Genomic DNA, 22,613 nt, shown 5'->3' on the forward strand with positions numbered 1-22,613 from the left:
ACCAGCTTGCTGACATTTTCACCAAACCGCTCCCGGGAACGCGGTTCGCGGCTCTACGAGACAAGCTCAACGTGGTTCCTCACCAACCTTGTGCTTGAGGGGGTGTGTGAGTGATAGTATTATTATTATTATTATTATTTTGTAACCTATAGCTTGTAATGTGTGGTATTAGAATAAGTCTTTGGTTAGTATAATAGTATCCTATTAGTTATGAGAGTTTAGAGTATACTGAGATATACACTCGTATAATCTTTTACAGTTGTAACTGAATTGAAACTTTGAACTCTCATCGACATCAATATGATTTTTAAAGAAGCTCAACAACCTCGCAGTATTATTAGTCCTCTAGAACAGAGCCAAGCCACCACTAAGCCCCACATTATCAACATAGAAAAGCCCTGCAAAACCCAAACGCACCTTATGTTGTTCAGCATGTATTCTCCCCACCTTCGTCTCCATAAGAAAAATTTGGTAGAGTTTAGATAGGAAGAAAATATAGGATAATCAAGAAAAAAAATAATTTATTGAATTTATGTATAAGGTTTATAAAGTTTAAATAGGGATAAAAACATAATAAAGTTTAAATAGAGAGAAAATATTCAGAGTTGGTAGAAAGAAAATTTTGAAAGCTTGGGGTTGATGGTTGGATTTCAACCATTTATATTTGAGAAGGAAAAGTCTACAAAAGCCTTAAAATTAAAAAGTCTACAAAAGTTCATAACTTTTTGAATACCACATGACTATTAAAGACTTTTTAAAAGTCTTCATCGAATACCACCCGACTTTTAAAAACTCTTTAAAAATCTTGATTGAATATCGCATGTATGACTTTTAAAGTCTCCCTAAAAGTTTGAATTGAATATCTCCAAACTTTTAAAGTTCATAAAAGTATTTAAAAGTCTATAAAAGTTAGGATTGAATATACCTTATTTTGAGTTATAAGACACTTTTACATTGAATTACAAGTAGTTTGGATAAGCATGGGTAGTGATGCATGCTTTCAAAGTGTAATTTCAAGTCTACCTTTTGACCATTGTGATATAATTTATAAGGTTCTATAATAAGCATTGAAATTGAAGAGACGTTGTAACAAAAGTGATTGCAAAATTGACATTAGCAATGGAAAAAAACAAAGGTGGTTGCAGAGAGCCTTTTGAGGATAGAGGAGAGGACAACATAAAAGAAGAAGTAGAGGAAGAGGAATCTGGATATGCTGACATGGCCATGTGTTTTTTGGGACCCACACGGGATTTGCCTACCCGATTGATATGGGTCTGGACCAAGCTGGGAAATTGATACCCCTCTCTTCCAACTTGGTGTTTTGTGGTCCTCGTGGACCCCCTAAATTTGAGGCTGCAAATAATAAAGCTTCATCAAAAAAAAAAAAAAAAAAGTTAAGTCTTTCACATACAAATATATTGTATATTTTATTCCTGAATTGTTATTGTCATTCTTATTTTTATCTTAAAAATGTGTTTAGATTCAAGAAGGTATTAGATTATAATTTTTTTTAAAAAATATATATATTTCTTTGATATTTAGAGAGGAAAACGTTTTTCATTTTTCAATAAAACTTTGTTCTTTGATATGATGAAGTTGTAATTCTATTTCTACCAAACTCCATGAAATTATAATTCATAATTTAGTTAGAGGGAATTGCAATTCCTTTGAACTATGGAATTACAATTCTTAGTGTCCTCCCTAGAAATTGCAATTCCACACTTAGAATTGTAATTTCATATTGAATTACTATAATAATAATAATAATAATAATAATAATAATAATAATAATAATAATAATAATAATAATTACTTCTTGGGAGTGTTGTCTCTATTTTGTATGTAGTGTCTCTTTCATTCATTTGAAGTTGTTAATTTGTTGTAGACAAATAAACATAAAATTTACTACTACCACTAGCTTAGTTATATTTATTTATAAGAATATTTATTAATAAGAGTGAGGATAGGATGCTTGGGGAGGACTCAAGCCTGCACTTAACCACATAATCACAAATTGATTGGATGGGCATACAACAACTTCCCCATCCATTATTTGTCTCTCTTTTTTTCTTTTCTCTTTCCAATTCTCTAGCTGTCTGCTCTCATAAAATTTCAATTATTTTAAGATATTTCCCTACATACCTATGTTTCTTATGAGTAGATACAATCTTAGATTTACTAGTGTTTTTTTTTAGATCTTGTGTCTCCATTATACTCAACCACAATGCAAATTAGCTCAAATGTTGAGTACTAGTTCAACCCATTTGCCTATGAATAAATTGGTACATAATATATCAAAAGTAAAAGGTTGAATTCAAATAATTAGCTAATTGAACTCAATAATAAACTTTTTTTTTCTCCTTTCTAACGCCTTGTTTGGTAATAAACGTACTTAACCTATCAGTCAATTTTAGCTTATTTTACCACTATTAGCTGTTGACTTGGTTAAACAATCAATGACGGTTTGATTAATTAGTTTTTGTAACAGCTTATTGCTCCAAAATGTTATAATTCAAAAAATTGCTCAAAGCAGCTTTTTCAGTCAAGGGATTATTGGATTAGGTGAAGAAATGACACCAAAGGGCAAAGGCTAGTTAAAGGATACTTGGACTCACACTCCAAATTAATTTATTTTAAAATGTACTTTAATATATACTTAGAAGATTAGAAGCACTATTTCAGTGTCGAAACTAAAGTAAAGGTATCAATACCAAATATATATATATATATATATATATATATATATATATATATATATATATATATATATATATATATATATTTCCCAGAAATTCATTTCTTTTTTAGTCCATTAAAAATTGAAATAGTAAGTGTAAGAAATTAAATAAACTGGTATGATATATTCAATCTATGCTGCAGCCATGCAGGTAGAAAAATTCATTAGGGGAGGGGGAAATTATAATATAGCATACAATATATAGGTTGAAGAGGTTGTTCTTCATAAATTATTAAATTATAAGTTATTCATAACATTTTATTTTGCATATTTCTTTTTTAAATCAACATAATTGATTAAGCCCATTGCCTATATGGAAATTATACGATGGACTAGGGTTTACATTGCATTATGGACTTGGGTACAAAATAACTTTAATATGTGTTTGCATTTGACATATTTTGTGTCTACAGTTAACATTATATGTCTGTAGTTAACATGTTATTTGCTTTCAATTTATTTACAAGTACATAAATGGTTAACTGCAGGTACATAATATATCAACTGCAGACACATAATTTTTGGATCAGGATCCACAATGCAAGATAGATCCTGGTCTATGATATAACAATTGAACGGCAAATTATATCATGGACTAGAGTCTACCTTGCATTGTGGACCCTATTCCAAAAATAACTTTCAGATTCTATACCTGCAATTAATACATTTTGTACTTGCAGTTAATAGTTTCTGTACCTGTAAATAAATTAAAGGCACATAACATGATAATTACAAACACATAAAATGATAATTACAGATACAAATTGTTAATTGCATGTACATAATAAGTTAACTGTAGACACATAACATGTTAACTAACATCTTATGTGTCTACAGTTAACATATTCTGTATATGCAGTTAACAATTTATATATCTATAATTATGTGTCTATAATTACCATGTTATGTGTCTTCAATTTGTTTACATGTACAAAAACTATTAACGACAAGTACAAAATTTTTATAACAGGTTCAAAATGCAATATGAACCTTGGTCCATGGTATAATAATTGCGATTGAGCCTATAGGGCCTATGCCCAAGACTATTGAATTTGAAAGGAACAAGGTAGGCCACAAGGAGAGCAAATTTTTCTGTAGACCATGGTCCATACAAACAACACAGCTATGTGAACTATGAATACAAAGTACATTTTTAATATACTAAAAGTATATTATTTGTGTATTGAATATACATTATTTGATAATATACAAAATAATATATACTTTCAATACTTAAATAATGTATTTTCCTTATATACAATGTACATTTTTAATATATTAAAGGTATATTATTTGTGTACTGAATATACATTATTTGATAGTATACAAAATAATGTACTTTCAATACTCAAATAATATACTTTATATACATAAATAATGCATTTTTTATTTATTATCCACCTGTGTAGACCATAATCTATAAAATAATCGCTCAGGAGGGAATGATGTTGAATTCCACACTGAAAAAAAGAACTTTTAGAAACAAAAAATCGCACACTAAATTCCAAACCCCACAAATCCACAAAGAAAAATGAAAATTTTTATAATTCCAAAATATTAAAAATGTTGACTAGGGAAACTTGTAAACACTATTCAAGGGTGTATCTTGAATAAATCTTGCTCCTAGTAGTAGTGACACTTTTTGGTCATTGTAAACATTTACTCAAGTAATTTTGGAGCAATTGTTTTTTGCTCCAAAAATGTTCAAAACCATAGGCAAATAAATAGCTCACCAGTGTACAAATAATCAATGCCAAATCAAATCTCTAGCAAATTGCACGCAATATACAACAGAATTATATGTGCTTCTATTCCATACATTTGCCTTGTTTAGGCCTCAATTCAATATCTTTTTTCCAGCCAAAAACTTGTGTCTGGAAACTGGAAGGTACTGGCACACACTAAAAATGGCTAAAGAATTCACAGTAAACAAGTAAATAACACAAAAAAGTTGACAGAAATTCCCTGTCAAGATCCTTGTCACTCTTTGATGTGTTCATCAGTGATGATAAACGCCCATATTGCTCACTTGCCACTTGGTGTTCTTCTCTTCCCATCTGCACTGGGTGGTGCTTGTCTTCCAGGTTTTAGTGCAGATGAATACACCATCCCAGTAGAGAGTCTCCTCGATGGTTGTGGGATTGAGCTCCTAGATTCAGATAGAATTAGGTATTAGGTAACTGCCATTCGTTTATGAACTGATGTTGTAGTAGAGATTTGTTGAGTATGAATATATCACTTTCACAATTCACAAAATAAAAAAAAATAATAATAAAAAAATAAAAAAAAAAAAGGGAATGGAAGCAATGAAGCATGATACCTAAGTTCTGGACTCTTGATTTGCCTTGGACTGGGTCTTTTTAACTTTGATGCCACTCCATTGGGAATACTAGAGAGTTTTGGAATACTCAATTGGCAAAGGGAATCATGCTCCGAAGAACAGTCACTGGTAGCAGCATCCAAGTCAGAATCATCCACAGGGACAGTATCGTAGTCTTGGCTTTCCTTCTTGAATGGTAAATGTTTTCCAATGTTTTGTTCGGTATATACCTTTGAACTATCAGGAGAATGTTTCTCATATAACATCTCAGGTGACTGTCTAATACGTTCGTCCAATCTGCTAAAAGAATAACCCCTACTGAAACCATTTTTCTTACTAACCATAGCATTGTCACCCCATTCACCTGAAACTGCATCTTTCTCATATCCATTTGATCCAGGACTACTACAATCAGGTTGCCAAGTAGGTGAGTTCATCTGAAAGACATTAGGATCTAAGCTTCGCCTTCTATCATATACTGCAGAGCTTTTCCTAACCTGCATATAACAATTCCAAATCCCAGTTGTTAATTGCAATTTCTGTTTGAAACTATTTTGAAAATATAAGAAATGAACTGATTTTCCTTGTCGAAGGTAATTTAGACACTCCTGAAAGAAAAAATAAAATAAAAATGTACAGAAACGGGAATGGGATTTGAGAGAGAGAGAGAGGGAGAGACATAATAAACATTTTTTTTCAAGAGGGAATAACTAGGAGGCCTGCTGATGAAAAACTCGCACTAGAGTAAAATGAACCATAATCATATTGATGTCCAGTTGCAGGCTAAAAGTTTATATATAGCAAGGAGTGTGTAATTCCCATCTAAGCAAACCAATTGAGAATACTATGAATACATTGGAAAAACCCCAGTGTCTCAAGAAAAGAATATTTACCTCCCTGTTATTACCAACATCCACTGTAAGTTGCCCTTGATCGTAGATTTGCGTGTCCCCTAAACTGGAATGTGAAGGTGAAGACCCATAGGATGGAATTCCCCTTTCTGGACTACTTGATATGGAATTTGCCCCCTCCTTCTTTGCCAAAGCAGCCTTTAGACTAGCAATCTGTGCAGGGAAAGGAAAATATTGCAACTTTCATTCAATGAAAAAAGAGTAAAACTATCCTACTAAAACTCCACTTATGTTCATACATGACTGCGCATGCATTTTTTTTTAATCTTAATTAAGGAAAAATAAATAGAAAAGGCATATGAAGGTCCAAAAGACTCATAATATCTGGATATAAGAACTAGAAGAAAAAGCAGTCCAGTACTTGCAGATTGACAGTAAAATTTAAATTTTAAAACCCCACGCAAATGGATTCTCATTAAAACGATTAAATGACAAGTGTAGAACCTGTTCTTTGAGTTCTTTGACATCTGAGCCATCTTTGTTTGCACGGGCTGCACCAAGCTCAACAGCAGACACACGTTCAGCAAATTTAAGAGTGCTAAGTGTCTCTCCAATAGCATCCGCCTCAGGACTAATGTGAACAAACATTAATGTCTTGGCTTGTCCTCCTAATAACATAAATTCCAAGTTTCAACATCACAAATAGAGGAAATAAGAAAAAAAATTTGAAGTGTTTCCTTTAATCATCATGGATGACCAGATCTTACCAAGAGAATCTTGCAGGAGCTGTGTAAGCTTACTATTCCTGTAGGGAACGTGTGAACTCTTATTTCCAAGGGCAGATATCACGTCTCCTAAAGCAGAGAGAGACTTGTTGATATGCTGAGCCTCCTTTAATCTATCACCAACTGCTTCGGTTTTGTCAGCTCTTTCACTTCCTGCCAGGTCAACCAGATGCAAACAACCACGAAGTATTGTTCCAGATGTCAGATCTCTTCCCTGAACGTGAACTGTGAGGCAACTGGAGAAAATAATCAACCCATATGAAATGACTAAAGAGTAGAAGGGCATAACTCATCAATAAATTGAACAGCCCTTACGAAGAGTGGAAAAGAAGAAAATATAAGCACCTGTGGGAACGGCTACTGCGAGTATTCATGGCTGTTGCACCCACTGCACGGTTCTTCTGCCCAAGATTCATCAAATTAATGACATCAGGTGTTGACGAGACTGGTACAATATTTGCATCGGGTACATTTAAACCCTTCTGGGAATTGTTACGGATTTCTAATGTGTTTAGAAGTTAAGCAAACTTATATGGGCTTGACAAGAAAAAGATTATGATAAGGAAGAGATTTGAAGTAGGTAGAAAGGATATTTTCTGTTGAGACCATCCGTTGCAAGGAGATCTCTGACTTGTTCATTATAAATTTCAATCATCTGAACAGAGACCTCATAAGCCATCATGTTCTTTCTTTGCTCTGAGATAAGAAATAGATCACCTAATGCCCTGTAATTGACACCTTCGGTTTCCTTTGTGAGCTCATCAGGTCCAGACTATACATAAAAAGAATAAAAATTACAAATCTTAACTCAACCATCAAAACAATGTTTGTCATAAAGCAGCACTAGCATCATGTGTGTATAAATATCTTTACCATTGTGTAGGTCTTTCCTGATCCAGTTTGACCATAAGCAAATATACAGACATTGTATCCATCAAGGACAGATCGAATCAGAGGCTGTGTGTCTACAAATACTTCTTCTGCAGGATGTAATAACAAACATGGGGAGAAAAAGGTAGTTTAAGAACAAATTCTGACAAGTTGAGTATCTATGAGGGAAAAATGCAAATAGGGACCTTAGCAACCTTGGGCTGCAGATGAACCAAAACAGCGATTGAAAGTGAATGTTTTCTTTCCCTCTTTTCCATTTTTTGAAGGAGAGATTATTGTAATGCTTCCCTCTTCTACATGATCAACAGTGCTAAAACGACTTGGTTGCCCAGGCAAGAATGGTCGAACCCGGCAATACACCCTGATACTTCCTATTCAAGTTAAATGTTGTAAACATTCCACATCATAGGTATTGTCACCATCTGTGGAGAAAATCAAATTATAACATCTTCACTAAAGGAATTTACCTTTAAGATCTTGCACTAGATTGTACAACTTGCGATTTTCCTCCAAAACTTTCTGGTATCCTGAAGCTGCATGAGCTAAGCTTCGCAGGTGTTTACCTAATATGAAAAAACAAGAACAAAGTTGCTAAGTCCTGGTCATGATCTCAATACACTTGCAATAATGTGTGTATTTACCTAGATTGTCGACTTCCTCATGATATTCAATCTGTAGATTTTGTAACTCTTTTTTTGTAGCATGAAGGTTACATTTCAGATCCTGGACATTTTGAAAATTAGTATATGATTCTGGAATTCTTTTAAAATAAAAATAAAAATAAAAACAAACTGCATGTGTGTGTGCATATAAATTCCATAGTCGAGCAAAATGCCTGTATATTTTGTTGCTGTTGCTTGACCAGTATCTGCTGCTTCTCAGCTTGTCTATCTGATCCACTGTCATTAATTTCTCCATGGTGAAAAGTTTCTTCATCAATTGGTGTGGAGGTTGCTTCATCTTCAATCTTAAAATAACAACAACAACGATGAAATACAATAAACTTTCTAAGATTCATATAAGAAATCATAACAAAATGGTCTACCTTTGTCTCCCTGGGAGGAAGCTCAAGGGGACAAAAAGTTGGAACAGACATATCTTGAGAAGCTGGAACAGACATTTCTTGGGATGCTGGAAGTGATATATCTTGAGAAGCTGGAGCTGACATATCTTGAGAAGCTGTGTCCATCTGTTGTATCATGAAAATTGAAAGCCATTAAGCCTGAAGTTCTTTAGCACTTCTGTACAAGTGTTACTGAGTTGCAAGAGAGGTTAAGAATTTTTTTCTTCTTTGTAAATACCAGATAGATTACAAACATATGTTGGATAGATTAAATAAAATAGTTGAAGAATTTGTGGGAACTCTACTGGCAATAAAAATGGGAACAAAAATAAAGAATTTAACTGAAGGGATTTATTCCTAATTTTGTCCTTTTTGTGTGACATCATGATCCCCTTCCCCCTTTCCCTCCATGTATCCTGTAACCACATTGAGCTCTAACTAATCCAAAGTCAAGCTACTATTGGACCCCCTTTTGGGGGAGGGGGACACTCTCCTAATACTTGTTACTCCATGTATGAGGCTTTAACCCAAGACCTTGCTTAAAGGGATCCAAGTTCTCCCCTTGGATATAGGTCAGTCCTTTTTGGTCCCTGTTTGTTATAATCTTTCACACTTAAACTAGCCACTCATAGTCCCTCAGCTGTTCAAATTCATCCATCCCTTAATTATTAATGCTGCTAATTCCTTAATGGAAGGATTAATAGTCACTAACTTTGCATAGTTGAGGAACTAACATTGGAAGATAAAGTTAATGATAGTTATTCATTCAGTTATACAAAGTTATCCACTATTCCATCCAAATTTAACGGAATCAATAATAAACTAACTCTGACTAACTTGAATAACTAAAGGACCGCAGGTGGCCACTTTTATAGTGAAGGGGTTAATTAATTGAAGAGGATAAAAAGATGGGAACCAAAAAGGGTATATACAATAACTGAAAAGTACTACCAGAGATTAGAAAATGATCTACCTTTATCACTGAGGGAGGAATCTCAACTGGAGAAGAAACGGCAACAGACATATCTTGAGAAGCTGTTTTAATCTGTCATATCATGAAAATGTTGAAAGACATTACACTAGATGACTTTAACATATCCTTCTAAACATTATTGAGTTAAGACTAATTATTTTTTATGTCAGAAATATCTCATAAATAATTGAAGAATTTCAAAGAACTTTACAGACAAAAAAGCTGAATGCAACTTAATGAAAAGTTCTACCAGAGATTACAAAATGATCTACCTTTATATCTATAGGTGAACACCCGACCACAGAAGAAGCTGGAACAGAAATATCTTGAGTAGCTGTATTCATCTGTCATATCACAAAGTGTAGAAAGACACCATTCTAAAAGAACTTTAATGTTTCCTTATAAACATTATTATTGGGAATCGCAAGATTAACTAAGTAGATTGTATGCAGAAAAATCTCATTAAAAAGCTGAAGAATCGATGAGAAACTTTACAGGCAGAAATATTGAAAATGTTGTTTAAATGTCATTTAAACTCTACCTCCTCATTCTGGCTAGATAATCGTTGCTCAAATTCTTCCATAACTTTACTTAACAAATTCCCCACAACCTGTCCAAAAAGCATAGTAAATTGCTTATCAAAGAGTATCTATTATTCATTTGCACTTATTAAAGTATGTTCTATCCAAAAAAGTTATGAGCTGGAAAGAAGCAATCTATAGTCCACAATGTTTCAACTCTCCCTTCCCCATAAGGGAATAGGGATAAGCTTAAGATCACTTACAAGTGGTATATCTTCAGGTTTCTTATCAGAAAGAAGTTTGCTGACAAGCATGTGCAAGGAACCCAATTCCTCCTGCATGTTGGAGTGTTAGATGACTTTGTGGGCAATACTATAATGTATAGTAGAAAATTTATCTTAAAAGAATAAGCCCAACTAACCGTCTCGGTATTATCACACCCAAGGTCACCACTGGCAAGAGCTTTTTCAACTATTGATGCACTACGTGAAAATGAATTCATGAATGGCTCAGAATTCCTCAGAACAAATTGCTTTCCACAGGATGTAGGCTTCACATTCCCACTAAATTTCCAGGAGCCACTTCCACTTGCTTGTAATTTCCAGGAGCCATTTCCACCTGCTTGTTTCCACTCACAATATGATTTTAATGCTAGTACGCAATTCACAACTCTAGATGCTTTCCCTCCCTGATTCAAATTGAAGATTCTTATTACAGATTAAGAATAGTGAAACGTGATAAATAAATTCCAAAAACTACCTACCTGTGCCAAATCAGAAGCTTCAAAAGTTGGGAGCCCCATTTCCTCCACAACCACAAGGAAGTTGCGTATATTTTCAAAGTATTGGTATGCAGAAAGAGCTGCCCCATCAGGGGTAGCAGAATCCGGAGGTGCTTCAACGATCTAAAGAGCAATAGGAATGAACATTAACAATCTCCAAATTGAGATTGCCATGGATATAAAATTTAATTAAACCAAGAAGCACGACAAAACCTTACTTTCTGCACAGAGCCAGGCCGAACTTTATTAAGAACAGTGCAGAGTATAATCCCACTACGCAACCCCAGTCTGAAATATTCTTCTGAAGGCTCAGATGGCAAATCCCTACCCACAACCACTCCAACTGTCTTTCTTAACCACCTAGCCGCTTCATTTCTTCTCAATGCTGCATTATAGCATTCAAATTCATACATCTTATCAAGCAGAATAAACATTGAAGTCATTGAGGTTTGCAATAATCCCACCAAAATAGCAAAACCAGGCACCCCAACACCATCAAACAATGTATATGAAATGATAATACTAACAATTACTACAAAACCTTGGGAATTAATGTCCCTAACCTACAAACTAAACAACTTACTAACATCACTTTATCAGATTCCTTTTATCCCAATAGAATTCAATGTCATAAAAACCTCAAATGAAATGAAACCAGGAGAAATTGAAATGGGGGCGACTATCATTCTATCAACAACGTTGGACAAAATAGAAGTTGATCAAAAGAAGTGATCATACAAGCTTCTTCAGCCTTCCTGGCAGCGTACAAATCAACATTGCTCAAATTCTCCCCGTGATGTTGAATCACCTCCTCCACCACGGAAGCCGCCGATGACTGATTAACCGCCGCCGACATTGCGCGGGAAAATTCACCCAAAAAAAAACCCCGCCAAGAAAAAATTCGAGAAATTCCTTCGAAAACAACAACAACAACAACAAGAACAAAACGGATTTAAATTCGACAATTCATGCGTCAACCTCAAATTTTCCGACTTATAACAACACAAAATGCCTGCATCGGGAAAAAACAACAAAAACGTAAAGCGTTTGTATATGCAGATATGAATGTTTATACAGAGGAAAGTTAGGCTTTCCGAGGAGAACTGAAGGAGGAGAGGGAAAATGGAAGGGGAGAATTATAGGAGGAAGAAGGTGGGGGGGGGGGGGGGGGGGGCGGCCTTGGGGTGGCGGGTTTATTTTTATTTTTTATTTTTTATTTTTCAGTTTTATTAATTTATCGAAAAAATTTCTTTATTTAGGCTTTCTCTTCCGCCATGGCCATGCCCTCCTTTTGCTTCCCTGTCTGAAAAACTGCTTGCCGAAGCTCTTTCCTAGCCGAAAGGTTCGGGTATCTGTTCGTTTTTCATTTCATTTTATTTTTATTTTTTCATTTTTTGGTAAGGAATAAAAAATACTAATAAAGGAAATTTGACAACTCTTATCTGTAAATTATATCGTGAATCAGAGTTTACTTGTATTATTAGTTGTATAATAATAAACTTAATACATAAAAATAATATTGTAGATACATAAAAATTGCCCTAACTGTAATGAATTTATATGTATATATAGCAGTAATTTTTATAAATCAAATTTATGTACTTAAAATAATCACTTTATGTATTTGTAAATTTATTTAAAAATTGAAAAGAAAATATTAATATGAATGTCATTTAAAATATTTCAATTAAAGTTTTTTAGTGATGTATTTTTTATACATTAATTTTAATTGTATAAAAAATGAATAAAAAGAAAAAATTAATGAGGTAAAATTCTTGAACAATGCAAGTCCTAGTCCATGATATAATTAATGACTTTGGTCACTTTATTTTTGACAATATAGTTATTCCGCTCTCTGTTTTTGAGTTTGACCTATTTAAGGTGACAATTTTAATCCACCGACTAATAGAGAAGGTTTATTTCATTATTAGTTTTATTGCATAAAAAGAAAGATTTTTAAGTTCTATTACACATAAAAAGAAAGATTTTTAAGTTCTATTGCACATTAAGAAATATCTTTAAGTGGGTGTAAGCCATTTCTTTAACGTTGAGGACTTACCATCCATTTGGCAAATTTAAGGTTCTATTCATTGAAAAATTAATATCACCATTTTGTAAAAATAAATAAAGATAAAAATATGATAATACCCACAGAGAAAGATTAAAGTAACTATTTTGGGGCTTGTTTAGAAACTCCAAATTATAAATTTTAAAGCTCAAACTATTTTAGGTTGAAAATGAAAATTAGTATTTTTTTTCTCAAATGTGTAATCTTTATACTAGTAAAAATCTTGCTACGTATCTTTATTTTATTGGTAAAATAAAAAATGAATAAAAATTGTGTCTCACATTTTGTATTTACTTAATTAGTTTTTATCATCATTTGATGGAGATACAATAAATATCAAAATAAGACTCTAATTAAAAGAGTTAATTTCAGAATTGGTCCCCTGACTATTGTTATTTATCAATTTTTATCCTTTGATTTTTAATTGGATCATAAGTGGTCCATTAACTATTGATCTGTATCAATTTTTGTCCTCGACTTTCAACAATCGTTATGCTGTGCATCCGTATGTACCATGCATGATGCATACGGATGCCAAAACGACGTCGTTTTATTAAAAAATGCGCGTCTCCCCTTTAAAAAAAATTCAGGTTCGATTTCCAGCAACAATATTATATTGTTCATTCATTCTGGAATTTTAGTTCATAGATTATGGAATTATAGTTCATTGATTATGGAATTATAGTTCATCGATTATGGAATTGTAGTTCATCGATTCTGAAATTTTAGTTTATAGATTATGGAATTTTAGTTCATTCATTCTGGAATTTTTAGTTCATAGATTAGATTATGGAATTATAGTTCATCGATTATAGAATTATAGTTCATCGATTATGGAATTTTAGTTCATATGTTGTTGTTGGGAATCGAACCTGATTTTTTTTTTTTAAGGGGAGACGCGCGTTTTATTAAAACGACGTCGTTTTTGCATCCGTATGCACCATGCATGGTGCATACGGATGCACAGCATAATTTGCCGACTTTCAATTTAAACATAAGTGGTCCCTTGACTATTGATTTTTTTTCCCAAATTTGGTCCTCTAGTTAAATATCATTTTAATAAACATTAAATTTAAGAGTAATAATGTAACGATTTTAGTTCTTCACAATGATAAACTCAATGTATTAAAGTTATGAGCTCAATTTGTGCATCTCAATGTATTAATTTTTACATTATTATTCTTAAATTCAATGTTTATTAAATGGACATTTAACTGAAAGATTAAATTTGAAACAAAATCAATAATCAATAGACCATATATGGTCATATTGAAAGTCCAGGACGAAAGTTGGTAAAGATCAATAGTCAGAACCATTTATGGTCCAACTAAAAGTCAAATGATAAAAATTGATAATTATCAATAGTCAAGTGGTCATTCCTGAAATTAACTCTAATTAAAACTTCTTATTAATTTTCAATTAATTCCAATTAACTATGTAAATGTAATTATATATTTTCTTATGTTATTAATTATAAGGAAAATGCTTATTTTTTCCTCCCTTATTTTCCCTTCCGAGGGATATGTAGCATTCCCCTAAACATAATCATAATATTTTGTCCACAAAAAACAAAATTCATTGCTCCAAAATGTTCTTATATCCAGACGGCCAGACTCAATAAGATGGTGGAGAGGTAAATCACGGTGACTCAATAATATCTTTACAGGGCGTTTGATTGGAGGGATGGAATTATGTGGGAAAAGAACTGTAATTCCATGGGAGTTGAATTATTAGGAATAAAGTGAGAATTTAAATTCCAGTGTTTGGTTGACAGGAATAAAATTACTGGGAATTTCAATTCCAATGTTTGGTATACATGGGAATTGAAAGGGAATAAGTAATATAAAGTCAAAAATGTCCATTATTGTTGTTAGACATTAATTTTAGGTTAAAAAAGGAAGGGGTAATTTTGACTCATCACTATCTTTTTTTTTCCCAGGAATTAAAATACCAGGGGGGACCTGGGATTTTAATTCCATGAAAATGGGGGAATTGCAATTCCCTCCAACCAAACTACGGAATTTAATGGTCTTTGAAATTATGTGGGAATTAAGTGGGAAGAGAATTTAAAATCCCTCCAACCAAACACCCTTTAAGTGAAACTAATGACTAGTGCCTAAAAGATAACAATTGTTTAATAATAACCAAGTAAGCCATCTAATCATAATATCTTATTAATTACGCACAGAATCACTCGAATATACTCTTATTTAGGTGTCCTAATTAGTTCAAATCATAAATCAATTTATCTAATATGCAAGAAAAATGCTATTTTTTCATTGCTATAATTAGTATCTAAATGGTATTGTAACTTGTGTCCTAAAAAAAAAATCTTTATTTTCGTTAGCTACCCATAAATTATATTAGTCAACTTCTTCAAGATTTTTATTTTTATTTTGAAAGGAACTTCTTCAAGAGTTAATAAATAATCTATGTAGCCCCGAGATGAATAATCAAGTGGGTGGAGTATAATTCTTATATCACCATCTCAGTTGAACATGTCGCATAAGGCCTTCCTAGCGCAATTTACTTCTACTATGCAGACCCTCACAAAGTGACAGTGCGCGATTTTCTTCATTATCCAAAAAATGATAATAAAGATGTTGGGCGTTGGCCGAGTTCAGTCCTTACTCGATTTGCGACGTGGCTCTTAAATGATTAATGTTTACCTATTTATCACCAATTGATTTTAAGTAGGATGTGGCAACAGATACCTAAAGAACTTTGTAGTTAAGCGTGCTTGACTTACAACAGTCACATATGATTAATGTCTACCTATTTATCACCAATTGATTTTAAGTAGAATGTGACAACATATAGCTAAAGAACTTTGTAGTTAAGCGTGCTTGACTTACAACAGTCACATGATGGGTGACCCATTGGACCCATTGGGATACAAGGAAGTAAGTAAACATATAGTGCAGAATTCTGTTACATTGTAGTATCTGTTCAAACATATTTTCTTAACCTGTTGAAGCACAAAGAGTCAACAAGGCCTACATTGAGGCTCGGTCTCATGACTCCCATATGGGAGAGTCACTACATGTCATCTGAGCATAAAGTGCTTGCAGTCTATGTAATAATTAAATACAAAAAAAAAAATTGATAAAAATGGGTTGACTAAGTCAAACTACTAAAGTAAGATAAATCCATAAAAAAAATTAGCAAATCCATTATTTTCCAAACCCCCCTTATTTTTTAAAGAATTATGACATAATAATGATTATATGACATATGTAGTTCACATAATATGGATGATGTTCCAAGTGTATGATATGTTGATAATGGTGTGGCGAAGTGTATATATGATATGGTGCTGGCAACTTAGAACAATATGTGATGAGGTGGTTGTAACACTTTTATTTAGAATTTTGGTGTAAGATTAATTAAGCCATTAAGTGTAGTCATTTGTAATGGAAGTAACACTTCCAATTATAATGTATATATAGATGAATGATGGCATATAAGCTTTTAAGTCTTTGAATTGTCCACAAAAAGGCAAAATTTCTCATTCCAACGGTCTCATATCTCGCATGACAAGATGGTAGTCGGAGAGTTAAATCACGGTGACTCAACTCCTATTTAAGTGCGAGGGTCAGTACTTGGTGCCCACGAAGAGTCCACTACATTAAGTGTAACTCTCACACTATGACTGTCAAGTTTCAACCCCGCGTCCTTAGCTTGCCCATAATTTATACTATCACCTGAGTACCAACTGAAATACATGTAGCGCACTACTGGAAATTATGGAATTTCCGACCACATGAAAGTGATCTTAAATCAAGTCAAAAGTCTTGTTCCGACCACTTTTGGTATCCGGAAAAACCTTTGTTGCTATTTCTAACCACTTTTTGCTTTCGACTTGATTTAAGATCACTTTCAGATGGTCGGAAATTCAATAATTTCCAGCAGTGACGGTTAAGTTGAAGTCTGGGTTTCCTCATTGCTTAGGTTATTGAATTTTTTAAACACTATCTATTTGTTTGAGTCAAGTGAAGTTGTGGGAGACAAGCTTATATTCTACTACTCTTTCACAGCATTATTATAGTTCTACATACAACCATTCAATACCCAAGCTAATCATCTATGGTAACAGCTGGTTAGTCTAATGTGTGTTTAACATGTATTATACTACATGTGCTATATATGTTGTATTTGTCTAATAGTGGTGGCATGACAATAAATATCTTACTCTGAGAAATAAGTATAAAATTATTCCTTTTTTTATACATAGGTTTTCAGTTTGAGTCAGATCAATCTTAGCTTCCCACTCCTCGTCCCTATAGACTAGAGTTATTGGAGGATATAAATTGCAAATCGCACAAACAACTTTTTAGTCAGTGCTTCGCCTTATTGTACACACCAGGAGTCAAATTCACACTCTACTTCAAACGTTGAATGTGGAAAAAAATTGGCAAAGTATGAAAATATAAAAGACATGCATATTTGGGTTAAATTGACACTTCAGATTGATTGCATTAAATATGAAGTGATTGATGATAAAATATTTTTTTGCATATTCTCGATAAAATATTAATTTTTGTAAATAACAATTAGGTTAGTTTCTTATATACTTTTTTTTTATTTATTTAAATCAAGACTTATAAAGAGAACAACTTGAAAGTCAACAGTTAAAACAAGTCATCAAAACTTGAGCTAGAACTTGATCCCAGGTAAGAAGTTGCTTCCTTTTGTTGGCAATTTTTGCATCTAAAAAAAGTAAGGGTTGATGACAAAATTAATCAAGTTTAGCATCCCATGCCAAAAAAGCTTAAGCAAAGTTTAGCTTGTAAAGGATGGGTAGCCTAAGTGACAACCCAACCGAGTATTCAAATAATGAACCTTCAAGTATACTAAAAATGAACATTTGTTCATGATCCATATTGTAATGTGAACTATGGTCCGCAGTATAATTTGCAATAATATATAGGACAACAATATGAAATTTATATTTAAAAATATAAATACTTTAAAAATAATTAGATAAATAAACAATACATTTATGTCGTTATACATTTATATAAGTCATTTCATGTGTTATCAACTAATTTATCAAACATTTTTCTATAAATAATTAATAATGCCTACAAGTCAAAACAATTAACATAATTCATTATTAGCTATTAGATATATATATATATATATATATGTGTGTGTGTGTGTGTGTGTGTGTGTGTGTGTGTGTATGTATGTATATGTTAAACTACGAGATGTCTTGAGTATGCCCTAACTAGCTATAAGATATTAAGAGGTACCTTTAAACTCATACTATACTCTTGACTAATCATCCATTCGCCCTGAGTCAGCCCAATTAAGAAGTAAAGTATTGATCATATTTATTTTTACATATGAGAGGAGATTCATTATATTTAAGAATGTTATTTATCGGCTTTAAAAACTTAATTAGAGGGTAAAGAAAAATAAATAAGGATAGAATTGAAAAGAATTTGTAGATGTATATTTATAAGAAAACATACACAATATGTAAATTATCAATGTAATTAATTACACCAACATATTTTTATTCATGTTAAAACCTATACATGTGTGTAGAAAAACTCTACAACACCTTTTACTACAAAATCTCTCTTTCCAAAAAGAGAGAGAGAATTGTGAATGTATTTGGGTCATATAAACAACATAAAGATGTTACAAAAATTTCTTTTATTGTCTTTTTACAATATATAATATATGAGGTCGAGATAAGGTGAGGATATGTTTCCTTGTATGAAATGAGAATAAATTTTGTTTAATTTGTCCATTTCAAAATAGTGACAACTGACGAATGATATCTACACTTAAATAAATAGAAATAAGGTGAAAATTTTGTAAATATGTAAAACTTTCATCGCATCATCTAGGAGAAAAACAACGTAACTTTGGTGAACAACATCATTTAAAAAAAGTTGATCTATAGAAATTTAAATAAATAAAAAAAGAAATGCATCATCAAGGATAAAAAAACATCACTTTGGTGAAAAACAACATCGCTTTGGTAAGAAACAATATCGTTTTGAAAAAATTTGGTGAATTTAAACGAAAAATGGCAGTCACAATTTTGTAGAAATGATTTTTTTTTTTTTTTATGCATCAGTTTGGGCAAAACATGCATTATTTTAAGGAAAACTCATATTATTTCATTCAAGCATGCATTGTTTTGGTCTAAATACACGTAGATACTTCGTGGAGGATATATACATATCTTTTTTTAGATCAGGAGTCTAGTACACATTATTTTGGGCAAATATACAAAATTTATTGAGTTAATACTCAAAATCGTCCTCGACTATAATGGTTTTTTTCAATTTCGTCCTAAACGACTTTGGTGATATAATATCGTCCCAGACTTTTGTGTTTCGCTCAATTTAGTCTCCATTTGTTATTCCGTCAAATTGGTGTTAAATAAAGGGACAATTCAGTAATGTCAATATTGATCTCTCTTTACTTTCAACTTGTGAAGTGCAAACTTCCTCTTTCTTGTACGAATTACACCCATAATTACTCCCCGACCTGCAAATCAAATTTTATATTCGCAGTTTTAAGAATAATTCTGGGAGTAATTCGTAAAAAACAAAAAATTTCGCAGTTCACATGTCTATGAGTAAAGAGATGCCAATATTGAAATTACTGAATTGTCTATTTACTTAACACCAAATAGACAGAATAACAAATGAGGGACTAAATTGAGCAAAAACATAAAAATCTGGGACTAAATTGAGCGAAACACAAAAGTGTGGGACGATATTAGGTCACCAAAGTCGTTTAGGACGAAATTGAGAAAAGCCATTATAGTCGAAGACAATTTTGGGTATTAACTCAAAATTTATTCATAGAAACTTTTGCTTATTTACATAAATATAATGTCACCATCTTTTTCTTTCTTTTTTTTTTTTTTTTTGTTTTTGTTTTTGTTTTTGTTTTTTTGTTTTTGTTTGTTTAATAAATAACTTTGATCTCTGTTAGTTCACTTTTAAAAATAAAAATAGATGAATAAGATTTATTCACATTTGTATAGGAAAAGGATCATGTGATGTGGTTATAGTTGTTATTGTGAGAAATGAGAATAGATCTTGTTCATCAATTAAAAATAAATAAATAAATAAAAGGATCGGAGATCCGAGCATAAAAAAAAATACTAACATTTATGTAATAAGTAAAAGTTTGAATTACTAAATCATGGCATTCAAAAAAAAAGAATTACTAAATCATGTTTATTTAACCGAAACAATGTGTGTAAGTGTGTTAGCCTTCCCAAGTTAAAAATAGATGCATGATAGCCTTCATATAATATCCTTGCATATTTAGGCCAAAAATGATGCATGTTTGAACTAAAATAAGTGTTAGCCTTCCCAAGTTAAAAATAGATGCATGATAGCCTTCATATAATATCCTTGCATATTTAGGCCAAAAATGATGCATGTTTGAACTAAAATAATGCAAATTAACAAATCATGCTTATTTACCCCCCCCCCCCCCCCCCCCCCCCCCAAAAAAAAAAAAGTTTAACAATGTTTATTTCACTAAAGCGATGTTTTTCATCCAAGTGATGTTCTTTTTCTCTAATATAAAATTATATTGTTTTTCTCCCATATCAATGGCAGAGCTAGAATTTTTCTTGAGGAGAGTCAACAAGTATTTTAACAATGAACATATCTATTAATCAAATAGTTTAATTACAAGTCCGCACATACAACTCAGTTGGTTCTTGGGTGATAAATTGTGATCAATGACACAAGATTGAGCCTTGATAGCCCCACATATTTAACTCATAAGAGCATCTACATCAGAGGAGAAATAGGGGAGAATTCACTACTTTTGAGGTTAAAATGCCATGGTGGCAGAGAGAGAATCAAGAGAGGGAAGGGGTGGGGAGCATCTGCAAATGTTGGGATATTACTCTGCCCAAGAAAAATAATTAATGATGAAGGATAAAGAACCAATAGAGAAATGACATGCTTATTTTTTATATATATTTTTTATAAAATCAGTTTTGATTTTTTTTTTCCCTCTCCTCCCACATTATTCTCTTTCCTACTCACTCTTACATTCTCCCCCTAATAACCCCAACTGATAAGGATGCTCTAATACCCATTTATGATCTTTCATATTATATTATATATTCTCCACCTACCAATTTAATATCAATACAATCATAGTACATATCCTTTATATAATAAAGCTATATGGTTTGGGAAATAATTAATGTTACAATTAATGCCACAACATCTTTTATTATATAAAAAAAAAAAGCACAACATTTAAAAAATAAAATAGCTATATATTATATAATCATATAAAAATATACTTTTGAAAAATAAAATAGCTATATATTATATAATCATATAAAAAATGTGTTTAATTATAGTTTAAATTTACACATACAAAATTTGAAATTTGCTTTCCAAATGTAATTATCTTAGTTATTATTCGTATTGTGAAAATTATAACATAGATTAAATACAATTAAGAATAAATCAATGTAATTATGTAAATTCTCTCTATAAGTTTATTTGAATATGCACATAATTAGAGATTATATTAATCATACAAAATTATAATTTTAATTTTAATTTTAATTGTAATTTTGTATTCTATAAAAATAATAAATACTTGACCAATGGAAGCTCAAAAATATTATTATATTAAATAATTTAAAATATTTTAGTTTTTCTACTTTTTATTTATATTTATAATAACATAATTTTTTTCCGTGCATCGCACGGGTGAATTACTAGTTGTTTTTTAACTCCTAACATCACATTTTCTAACACTTAACAATCTAACATCATGTTTTTAATTTTCAAATAACTTAAGTTTGCATTACAATAATGCAATTGAAATTCACATTTTTGAAGCAAGTTAATAGCAAAATTAAAATTCACTATATATTTTGACAAGTAAGCCATAAGAAAAATAAAAATTCATTTCTACAATTTAAGAATCTAATATAAAATATTCTAATATCAAATATAAAAGGAAAAATGGTCAAATAAACTCTTAAACTTTATCTGAAAAGTCAATTAGCTCCTTAAACATTTAAAAAGTGCACTTACACGCTTTAACATGGTATATTGAGACAATGAAGTCCAAAAATCGATAAATAACATGCTATTACATGTCATTAGGATTTCAACATCAATTTTATCCATCTGCAACGACAATCTGGCGACCGGCGACGGCCGAACCATCGCCGATCGCCGTCTACCAGAGAAGGGGCGACCACTTCTCAGATGGAAGGCAACCAATTAGTTGCTTTCCGCCGGGGAAGTCGGCCAACTAGTCGCCTTCCATGATAAAACTTGGCCAACATTCTTATTTAATGTGTCAAATCGACCTCATTTTGCTTGGTAATGTGATGGAGATAAATGCTTTGTTGTTAGCCTGTCACTTCTCTTCTGGCAAATTTTACTGTAGAACATGATCCAAAATGGTGTTGTTTTTTTTTAATGAAAACAAATGGCATCCGTTCCGTCTAATTAATTATGTTTGTATGACGTATTCAGTTTCATTTTATATACACTGTAATTTCATTTCAGCACAACTAAAATATCATTTTGTTTCAACTACAGTTTCATTTGACATTATACACTCAATATAATATGTGAGACCATGTTATTTAATTT

General features: G+C 31.9%; 1 protein-coding gene across 1 annotated transcript; it reads right to left on the reverse strand.

The window, feature by feature from the left end:
- Nucleotides 1-4,479: 4,479 nt before the first annotated feature.
- Nucleotides 4,480-11,929, reverse strand: LOC109155325 (kinesin-like protein KIN-14I). The gene is made up of 21 exons (XM_019303012.1): nt 11,661-11,929; nt 11,141-11,307; nt 10,905-11,045; nt 10,563-10,829; nt 10,405-10,476; nt 10,162-10,230; nt 9,893-9,964; nt 9,621-9,692; nt 8,630-8,773; nt 8,420-8,551; nt 8,226-8,307; nt 8,052-8,147; nt 7,779-7,955; nt 7,567-7,673; nt 7,287-7,465; nt 7,039-7,200; nt 6,676-6,929; nt 6,413-6,576; nt 5,951-6,121; nt 5,058-5,554; nt 4,480-4,886 (listed from the first exon to the last, which is right to left on the reverse strand). Exons 1-21 carry the CDS (start codon nt 11,776-11,778, stop codon nt 4,763-4,765), a joined length of 3,267 nt encoding a protein of 1,088 aa, XP_019158557.1. The 5' UTR covers nt 11,779-11,929; the 3' UTR covers nt 4,480-4,762.
- Between the last annotated feature and the right edge of the window lie 10,684 nt (nt 11,930-22,613).

The sequence above is a fragment of the Ipomoea nil genome, unplaced genomic scaffold (assembly GCF_001879475.1).
Source record: "Ipomoea nil cultivar Tokyo-kokei standard unplaced genomic scaffold, Asagao_1.1 scaffold2701, whole genome shotgun sequence".
NCBI classification, from domain to species: domain Eukaryota; kingdom Viridiplantae; phylum Streptophyta; class Magnoliopsida; order Solanales; family Convolvulaceae; genus Ipomoea; species Ipomoea nil.